The sequence below is a fragment of the Rhagoletis pomonella genome, unplaced genomic scaffold, assembly GCF_013731165.1.
Source record: "Rhagoletis pomonella isolate Grant_MI unplaced genomic scaffold, Rhpom_1.0 Rhpom_scaffold_00008, whole genome shotgun sequence".
Lineage (NCBI taxonomy): Eukaryota > Metazoa > Arthropoda > Insecta > Diptera > Tephritidae > Rhagoletis > Rhagoletis pomonella.
Window position 1 is genome coordinate 35,287,232 of NW_023458562.1, and position 10,834 is coordinate 35,298,065.

Sequence of the window (10,834 nt, forward strand, 5' to 3'; positions counted from 1 at the left end):
TGTGTGTGTGTTTTTTTTTTTAATTGCAGTCCTTTTCTTATATCAAAATGTACAATAACGGTTTTTAACCAGTTTACGTTTTAAGTTACATAAAAGACTTCTAAGCGCCGCAAGTTCAAAACTTCAATGGTCACATTAATAAAATAAAACTTTTTATTGCATCTTTACTTATACGTATGTATGTATACGTATCTACATATATACGTATGTATATCAAACAAGTTTTTGCTACATAAATTATTTGGTTCATTTTCAACAAGCACGATTTGATACATAAATACATATTTATAAAGCTTTGCGCATGCGTTACTCATAATTGCACGTTTCGCACATATGTACATATGGCACACTTAAACTTTTCCCTTGCCCCTCAATGCTGCCTCCTCACAATTGCTCTGCTGCTGCTGCTGCTGCTGCTGCTCCTCTAAACTGTTCGTAGATTTCGAGATTATCAACGCCTTTTGTGAATCGGTTAAGTTTATGAAACTGTGCTTGCTTTTCAACTCATTTTGTATTGATGATAACAAATCCGGTGAATTGGCACGCCTACCGTCGCTGCCTACCGCTACGCCTCCACCTACGCCGCCACTCAACATACCCACCACGCCGCTACGCAACTCATTCATCCCTTTAGCCGCTTCCGTACACTCTTGATCCTCAATGCACGCCAACGGATTGGGTTTACTTTTCTTGCGCATGCGCTTAGAACCACGGGTTATCAGAATCACAGCGGGCGACTCATAAGGCAAAGCCTGTATAACAGTCTTTAGCAATTTGGGCGGTGTTTCGGGTGTCTTCGGATTACTTATAACCACATCGGCCTTCAGTGCGCTTTTGGCGCGCTCTTCTTCACGTTCACGTGCGGCATTCTTACGCATTAGTGCGCGTGCTCGCTTCTTTAGAATGGCTTGTGCGTTAGGATAGTAAGCGATCACTTCGTTGAGATCGGATTTGGAGAGTACAAAGAGATTGGCATAACCTTTGGAGCGTCATCGGCCGTACGGCGATCGGCGCCATTTATGCCCAGTAAACTGATCTCGCCAAAGACTGAACCCTCGGAGAGTGTGGCCAATACGATATCACTATGTGGGCCGCCCATCACCTGCACTTGTCCCAGCTTAATAATGTACATTTCGCGGCCAACTTCACCCTTGCGACAAACACAATCGCCCGGCAGGAAAGTGACAGCGCGCAATTTTAGCACCAAGTCGCGTAGTAGAGCCTCCTCGCAATCGGCGAAAAGTTGCACCTTAGAGAGGGTTTGTATGTGTACAGCGATAGCGATGTCTGTTTTCAAATTAATCGGTAGTGAGTCCAATATGTTGGCTTCATCTGTGGAGAGAGGGGAGAGAAAATTTTATGAACTGCGGGTAAAGTTTTAGATTGTGAAAAATGTGAACAGCTTTTATAGAGCTTTGTACTTTTAACCTCTAAAAAACTCGTTTTTCAACAGCTTTCATAAAACTTTATATACTTCGAACTAAAGAAACCTCGTAAATAACTATTTCATAAATATTGGAACTTCGAAGAGGTTAATTAGTAGTGAAAGCTCTAAAAAGCTTGTGTTCCAAACGTTTTCTTGTATGATTTTGGAACTTCTAAAATGTGCGTAAGTAGCTATTGTACAAAAATTGGCTGTGGAAAAGAGCTTATTTTGCAGTGAAAGTTCCAAATAGTTTAAATTCCAACAGCTTTCATACCACTTTTTTTATTTCAAACTTCTAAAATGTGTGGAAGTAGCCATTATAAAAAAATCTGCAGCTATAAAAAAGCTTGTTTGGTGTTTGAAGATCTAAAAAGCTCGTTTCTCAACATTAATAAATAGTTAAAGTTTCAAAAACCAACAGCTTTCGTACAACTTTTTTTAAACTTCTAAAATGTGCTTCAGCAGCTATTGTGCAAAAACTGACAGTTACAAAAAAAGCTCTTTTAATAGTTAAAGCTCTTAAAAGCTTATGTTCCAACAACTTTTGTACCACTTTTTTATTTAGAACTTCTAAAACGTGCACAAATAACTATAGTGGCGAAATCTCATCAGAGTTTGCTTTCCAAAACTTTGATGGAGCTTCGCTTTCTAACTTTTGAGCTTTTGTAAAAATTCACTCAGCTTTTTTGGGACTTACCCAGAGTACGCTGTTGCTCCCAAGTAAATTTGAACCACATTTTCACGCGGCCCTGCACTTCACTTGGCAAATTCAAACGTCGCATATACTCCAAGGTCTCGTCCTCCAGTTGTCGGTATTCATTTTTATTGCGCGTTGCCGTCGAAATGATATCGCGTATCTGACCGATCAGCAACGCGAAAACAAAGACACCCATTAGCCAAGCGGCTGTCATGAAGACATATTCCCCCTCACGCTCGGGCTTAGGATTTTTACCTGCCGTGAGTGAAATTTTCAAATTTGGTCGCAAATGTGAAACAAAAATTCCAATTACCTATAGACGTTGCAGTTTTAGTAGCGAATGCAAAGCAACGCACGTAGGGATGTCCTTTGCCGCTAAAGACCCAACGATTCACGCCCAAGCCTGCGATTGGAATGTAAAAAGTGTTAGAATAATAGCTCGAAAGGGCACGCAAATTCCTTCTTCTTAAAATGGATTAGATTACCTTGGTAGTCACTGTAGGCATAGTAGGCGCAAGCAGTTAGATGGATCATATACAACATATAGGTCAGGGTTTTAGCCACGCGCACCTGAAATTCGGAGATAAAAAATTCTATACCGAAGAGCAATCAATGGCATAAAAAATACTTACGAAATGTGGGGAAGATATGACGCGATCTAGTAGCTTGAAGACCTCCCAGAAACTTTGGATTTTGAATAAGCGCGGAAAGCGCAAATAAACAGCACCGGTGCCATATTTGAAATAGAAAAGTTCCAGAGGAAGTAGGGCGAGCAAATCCAGCTGAAAGTAATTCAAAACAAGTTATATGTACCGCTAATCGAAATAATTCTCAGTACTGCAACATATTTTAAGGAACCACATAGTTATAGTAGCCAAAAATGTTGCATAGCTTTAGGCGCTAGCTTATTCTTACCTTAAATTGCAGCTTCCTCATGTAATTCTTCCGCGTTAGATTCTTATTTTTTACCCAAAAACCCTCGAATAGGTACATAATTCGATGCTTAAAGAAGATAACATCTAACAGATAAATAATGTCAGCACAAAAATCGCATATCAGCCAAGCGTTCGTATTCTCGGGCGTCTGGAAAGGGAAGGTGGAACGCAGCGGTATGACCCAGGCATTATAGAGGAAGGACAGTGAGACCACACACAACCACGAAATGTAGATTTTGCCTTGCGGATCGAGTGTTTTCTCCTCATTATTGCTGCCACACAGGCTGGAACAAATCCACACATTCGAACGTGAGGTGTCCGCTTCGAAGAGACGACCACGATTCAGCGACTTGGCGGCATCCTTCAGTTTGGTTTTGAATGGCGAATTCTCGCGCGTTGTACTGACAGATTTGAGAGCGGCTGGGAGTGAGCGCGTCGGCGAGACCGAACCGCCAGTGCTGGTGCTGGCATCGAGGCTGGTACTCGACGACGGTGTGGGTGGCAACTCTATGCGCGATTTAACTTTGTTAGCGCGTGCCGTGAAGCGGCGTACAAGATGGCGCACTTGGTCACGTACGTCTGAGTTGAGACTAGAAAGAGAATAGGGGGAATTTACAGTTAAATGTGGGTGAAGTACGTATTTTTTGCATTGGGAATCAACTACGGCGGAATGAGAAAAAATGCGTAAACATTTCGTAAAAAAATATTTAGTCGAAAATTTTTTTATTATGAGAAAAATATTTTTAAAAACATTTTTTTTCAGAGTTAAATCTTTGCAGCGAACATTATTTTGTGTATAGTACATAATAACAAAAATTTTTTTTAATTTTTTTCATAAGTGAATAAAAACTTCGTTATTTAGTAAAATTATTTTGTGAAAAAATTTGTGTACTAATGAGAAATATATTAAACGTTTTTGAAAACATTTTTTGAATTGTTTTGAAGAGTTTAAAAGTTTTTATCAAAAATTATTTTGTTGTAAAAAAATTGAGTATTTCTGAAAGAATATTTTTTTTTAATTTTAGCTAACAAAAAATTAAAAAAAAAATATAAATTTTTGTTAAAAGAAACAAAATTTGCAGTAAAATTAGTTTAGTTATTAAATATGAAAAAAAGAATTAAAAATATTTAAAACGCTTTTTTTTAGCGGCCTTAAACTGCATAGAAATATAAAAATGTTTATATGCCAACGTAGCACATTTTCAGGAGTTAAACCACTGCTTACTTATGGCATGGACACGTTTGCAAATATTGCATATTTTTAGGCACTTAAGCCTTATTTTGAATATATGACACCATCAGAGGGCTCAGTATACTAATATTCAACAACACATAACTCAATCCTTGTCTTAAAACCTAAATATCTACTTCATCTCCCCTTCACCTTACCTCGTCGCGCTGAAGCGCCTATCTGTAGGCACTTCCTCTTCCGGCACCACCGCTGCAAAATCGCTCTTCACCAATTCTGGTCCAAAATTTTGTTCATCATTCAACATGTCCGGCAGCTCATCATAGCAGATTTGCACATCCTGCTCATCATCATCGACCAATGGCTGCGACATAGTATTCTCCGTCATCGAGGAGCCTTCACTTTGTGGCCTGCGCTGACTGTGGCTATCATTTGCCGTATTATTGCTGCATCTCGAATAACTCTTAACAACAACAGCAGCAGTAGACTCTTCAGGCACTTGTCCAGGCAGGAGCACTGATTCGGCGCTTTGTGCCGACGCAGCGGGTAAAGCCTTTAACGGTGTTACTGGCACTGGCGGCGGCGTTGGTGCCGACTCCGACGACAACGTTGGCGTCTTCGTACCATTCAACACACGACGTACGCTCTCCGGACTTACCAATGGTTTCTCATTGACATACTTCAAAATGTGCTTGACCAGCGCGTGTGTGCCTTGTATATTGGAGCCATGCTGATCGGCTTCCAAACAACCAATGCGGCCATTGCGAAAATATAGCTTCGAATTTGTAAGACGCGGACTACGCATTTTGTGACGTTGCCGCTTAAAGGAATTTAATTTGTAGGTAACGGGCGAGGTCTTTTGCGAAGCGCTTTGGCGCTCAGTGGGACTCGGTGTTTTATTCTCCTTATTTGGAATGGTTTTGTTGCTACGTCTACGTTTAGATGTCGATTGATCTGCTTTATTAGCGTTGCGCACAGCAATTTCTGTTGCGGTAATAACATTTTCAATCTCCTTGAGATCTTTGGAAATCTCCTCTAGGCTGCGACGCATAGATACCTCCTGTTGACTGGGCGGTGAGCGTTGATAACGTTGACCGCTGAAGCTACGTGTATTCCACTTTGTATTGTTCATTGTAGTTGAGAAGTTGGTGTCCCTGTTGTTGTTGTTGTTGTTGTTGTTTTTGTAGTGGTTGTTAGTTTCGACAATTTGGGGTTGATTAAATTGCGCGTGGCATATGGTGGCTGTGGTGGCTGGGGAAATGTTGTTGGTGTCGCGACGACTTGTGGCACTGCAAAGGTCACTGCTTGAACGATAATGATGGATCGGTGACGTCGGGTGCTCACGCAAAGTGATTTTCATGTTAAAACTGGACGACACTGAGCATTAGTGCATTTTTTCAATTAACTGAAGATGTGTACATATGTACATATGTATGCCTTTGAAAAATACATATCCACTGCAAATTTAAAGAAAAACGCAAACAAATAAAAAATAACTAATACGCGTAAGTAAATCCGAATGCAAATGCGTTAAGGTCGAGGCGATTTGGTTTAAACGTAGTACATATCTATAGAAATTTTATTTTGAACTAAACACGAAGCGTTATAAATCGAAACTAATCGTCAATCACATTGGACATAGCACAAACAACCGCAAAACGACCGATGAAATTGATTTTGTTTTTCTGCTCCCCAACTGGCATATGCTTTACGACGATTACAGGTGAACAAAAATGTGTGCGTTTCGCATACCAAATATGCAATCAATCGATTTCGGACGATCGTAGTAAATAAATTTAATGATTATCTTTTTAATATTGTTGTTGCGTGTGCGAGACCAGGCTGACTAATTAATATTTACTGCCATACAGCAAACGAGTGCGTATGCATGTGTGTGTAGGCATTTATGTATGCTGTGTATTGTAATAATTTCGATTAGGTGTCCTTTGTGCACTTCAACAGCTACTAAATTTTATTTTGTGTATCTTTGCTTTAATTCTACTGCCACACTGAAGTCTATCGATTATATTTTAGAGTTCAGTTGCAAGTCATTTGTTTTTCCAAATTAATTATTTACTTCATATTTACTAAAAACTACTTTTTTTCTGTGGCAAACCAGTTTAACTATTAGCTCAGTTGCATGTACTGGTTGTCCGCTAACTTATGCGCATGTCTTCTACGGACGTATGTATGTATGTGCAATGTTTTTGTAGTTGTTCATCTACTAAATGGAACAGCTGTGTGGACTACAAGTGTATTTCCATATACGTAAAATGGGTATTTTAGCGCTGACAAATATGCCTTGAAAAAGTATCGCTGATGCGAAGCCACTTCCGCCGGAAGAATATTTATGTATGTAAACATATGTACATACATACATACATATGTATATACCACGATTGAGAAAAGCAGAGATCGCACCCATCGCGATAACGCTAATCCGCTCTTTTTGAATTTGACAGAATCAGCTGTATATGTGTGACGTCATTTTGGTGCAATTGTTGATTGAGGAAACCCAAATAACGATTTAACTGGGTACGATTTAGTTTTTTGCACAATGATTTCGGGCTATTGTGGCCGAATGGGTGAACCTATCAAAAAAAGTTTACGCACACTTGTAGTCAAGGGTCGACACTTTATTGCAAAACCTAGCTTTGTAATTTTCGGTCACTAATTTATTAATAAATTCGGTCTGAAAAATGCACTTTATAATTATTCTGTTGATAAGTGCACTGGTCTTTAGTTGTTGTTGTTGTAGCGGCTACAACAACCCCGTCCAGATCGGTTAATATCTCAGTCGTTGTCGTCAAGCTGCACTAACGGAAGCCCTAAGAAGCGTGCAGCCTCAATGGGATCGGTCCACAGGGACAAAGGCGTTAGTGTTGTCGGATTTTCCGGGCATACGAAGAGATGTTTCGAGTCGTGGGGTGTCTCTCCACATGCCGGACACTCATTTGGCACATCTGCGTCTAATCTGCTCAGGTATGAGTTTAACCTGCTGCAGTAGCTAGAGTGAAGTTGGGCTATTGTGGTTCTCGTCTCCCGAGGCAGATGAAGCTCCGTTTCGTCGATGTCCGGTGGTTGTGCGCCTAGAAGGGCATTCACAGGTCTGAAGTCTACATAACTCGAGACTAACGCCCTGTGAATGCCGTTCAGGACCTGTCGATATGCTCACAGCTCCAGAGGTTGCTTAATGAACCTCTGGACTTCGTCCGTCAGTTCGAAGAGATGCCTCTTGACGTGCCTTGGCGAGGGCTCTTCTACAAGCAGTTGTCTATTTGGGTGACCAGGTCTGTGGCTCCCAACTAGAAACTGCTTGTAGTGCATTCTGTTATGCTCCTTTATAGGGAACATTTTCGCCTCGTCGTGCAGGTGGTGTTCTGGCGACATCAGAAGGCATCCAGTCGCTGTCCGAAGTACAGTGTTTTGTGTTGTCTGTAGCTTCATCCACTGCGTCCTACAAGTCCCCGGCGACTACACTGGTGCTGCGTAATTTAAAACCGGCCGGCCTATTGCCTTGTATGTTGCCAGCAACGTTTCTTTGTCTTTGCGCCAATTCTGCCGGCTAGCGACTTGAGGACCTTGTTGCGGCTCTGTACTTGGTTGACAATAGCGGTTGCGTGCGCAGAGAAGGAGAGCAGACTGTCGAAGGTTACTCCGAGTATTTTGGGGTTATTCACCGTCGGAATTGGTTTATCATGGACGTGAATTCCCCGCGGTAGTCTGACCTCCTTTGTCCAGGTGGTGAACAAGGTCGCAGAGGATGCATTATGAACTGCCGTCTCAAATAGCTCGCGCATCGCTCCGGATCCGACGAAGCATGGTCGCCGAAAGAAATTTCGACCCTGTCGTCGTGTTGCTTCTTCAGATTGGACAGTGACCTCACGGTTGACCAAAGCTTACTCAGACCAGAGGTGAAGTTACAAGTCTGCAGATGCTGTTCCCAATTTTTCCGCTTATGTACGTTCACAAGCTGCCGAATCTCCGCGTTGAGATCCCTGATACGGGGATAGCGTCGTCGTTCATTGTGCAGAATGTCGAGTCGTCTATCTGTTCAGCCAAGTCTGTTCCTCTACGATCGTTTGACAGGCTTGAATGCCAGAGATCGTGGTGCGCATTAAAGTCACCAGCTACCATACGGTTTTCACCTCTGAGGAGCGCACCTATATCAGGGTGATATCCTACCGGGCAGCTAGTGACAGGGGTATATAAATAATAAATATTTCGAGCTCGACATTACCTGCCCGGATAGCAATGCCCTGACATTCTAGGGTGGTATCCCTGCGGTCGAAGTCTGCTTCAATAAGACGATACTGCACCACCATTATCCTGCTCGCGATCTCGGCGGTGCACGTTGTATGCGGCACAATTCAACAATGTTGAATTGATGTACAACTTCGTATCTTGGGCCGCATCTATCAATATACCATGCCTTCCCATGAAGACAGTTATCTCCTCGATCTTGCATTGAAGTCCGTGTTGAGACGTGTTGTTATGCGGGGTGCGAGGGATGTGTGTTGCCTTGCCGCCATTGGCTGTGTGCGCTGCTGTGGAGGATGCCGCCCTGTGGTGGTAGTGGGTGGCGTCGCAATTGGGGTTTCCGACCGAGCAGCGAAACACGGGCCCTCGAAGTTCCTCGTCCAATCACGCGTGGTGCGCAGACCTGAACATGCCCTAAAGTGGCACCAGCCAAGGCAGGTGTTGCACTTGACTGATGCCACGTTACGGAATATCCTGGTCTGACATACCGTGCAGATTGTAGGAGTTTTTGGCGGCGGCGTGTGGGTGGTGGTGCGGTTGTGTCTGTTGTTGGTCTATCGTGATTGTGGTGTGGTCTATGTGTCGTGATGCTGTGGTGTTCGTGGTGAGCTGCTCAGGTGGACTGGGGTTAGCCGTGAAGGCTGCTCTATTTGAGCAGCAGGCGGCAACAAATGAAGTGGTCCACTGCCGATGGATCCGTAGTCCTGAGAGCAGACTATGAGGTGACCCCACCCGTCGCAAGCACTGCACTTGACTGAGGTGGAGTTGTAGTGTAATCGTCTCTGGCATACACAGCAGGTGTAGGTTTCTGGTCCTGGGTTTTACGCGATGCCAGCCCTGAGCAGAAGAATACGTAGCAAATGTAGCCCTATGGACGAACAACTTCTGAGATACTTCGCCAACCTAAATGGGGTTAGATCGCCGAAACAACAGCCCTTGGTCGGGTAAAGCCCGAGTCATTCCGGTACGTAGAACCGGCAGTCGTGGGAATGTCTGGTCTTTAGTCTTTATATTTAAGGTCGCTGGATCCAAATATACTAATCTGGTTTTCATATTAGTTATACTTTGCGAATTTTTGCAAATTTTGGAAGAGTTTCGTGAGCTATAATACGAAAATCTTTATTTTCCATCACCATGTGGAAAAATTTCATTGCACAAATTGGACCAACACTAATTAGTTTACTTATTATTATGCATGCAATAGGAAAATTGCAATTACAAAAGTGAAGTTCACATAACTTTTTGTTCAACATTTTTATTCTTTTTAAATAATTTTGTTTTAATTTGAAGGCTTTTTATCACATTATTATCATAAATCAGTAACAGTAAGTCTCGCTTTCAATTTGGTAATTATTACATACCGATCGAGTAATATTTATCAAGGTTATGTCGAAAAAAAGAGATGTATCTCTGTCTTGTTTCGATAAAAATTTCACTTAAATTCTATAAATATCTTCGAAATATAAGCAAACGATTACGGAAAAGTGTGCTACGTATTGACTTGCTTCGTTGAAGTTGAATACAAAGCTATATCTCCAATTGGAGAGTCCCAAGAGGATAGTGCATTTACCTACGCTCACTCTTTGACATAATGAAATTAACTAAAATATTTACATATCGATATCGTCGTTTAACGCGTATTGTCGTTCTGCAAAACCGCGTAACTGATATTTGCTGCCAAAATTGGATTTACTCACACAAGCTCTTGGCTCCATCCTTATCCATTCGTCCTGACATATACTAACCAGAAATGCGATTGCTTTATAAAAAAAGAGAACCATTTTGAATTATGAGTGTTTTTACTCTCTAGAAAATAATTTATGCAACCTGACATAGGCATTTTTGCATTTTGTTGATACGCGGTTTTGTACTTTAAACGACTATATGCTTGTATATCTAAATACTAATTGCGCGCTCCTACTATCATATAACGGTAAATTTAGAGACCGCGAAAAATGTGGTTTTACGGTGACTAATGAATCCATTCCGCTCCAAGTTTCAAGTATACATAAATGGACTAAAAATAGCCGTTGCTCACCTAAATTTTATTTAATTAATTTTTTGTATGTGTTTCAAACTACTATTTTTACTAATCAAATGATTCCTAATCCGTATTTAATTTCATTTACACTATTTTGAAAACTGACCAAATTAGCGTGGCCAAGTCGATGGCCCTTTAAATATTATACAAACATCCGAAAACCTAAAAATCTTTGAAATAAATCTCGTCCATTTTTTCATTTTCACTTGGTTACTAAAGTAATGAATTGAAAACTCATACGGGAAAGTCATCGCTTCTAAATATCTCGACAACTTGTAGTCTTATT

The 10,834-nt window shown here is 41.4% G+C and overlaps 1 protein-coding gene across 1 annotated transcript; it reads right to left on the minus strand.

Annotated features, from left to right (window-relative positions):
- Nucleotides 1-3: 3 nt before the first annotated feature.
- Nucleotides 4-6,517, minus strand: LOC118744729 (cyclic nucleotide-gated cation channel beta-3). Its single transcript, XM_036477974.1, is given in 8 exon segments — nt 4-991; nt 994-1,332; nt 2,124-2,378; nt 2,437-2,526; nt 2,609-2,693; nt 2,756-2,905; nt 3,039-3,648; nt 4,448-6,517. Coding segments are annotated over 8 exon segments (3,330 nt in total). The 5' UTR covers nt 5,608-6,517; the 3' UTR covers nt 4-350.
- Between the last annotated feature and the right edge of the window lie 4,317 nt (nt 6,518-10,834).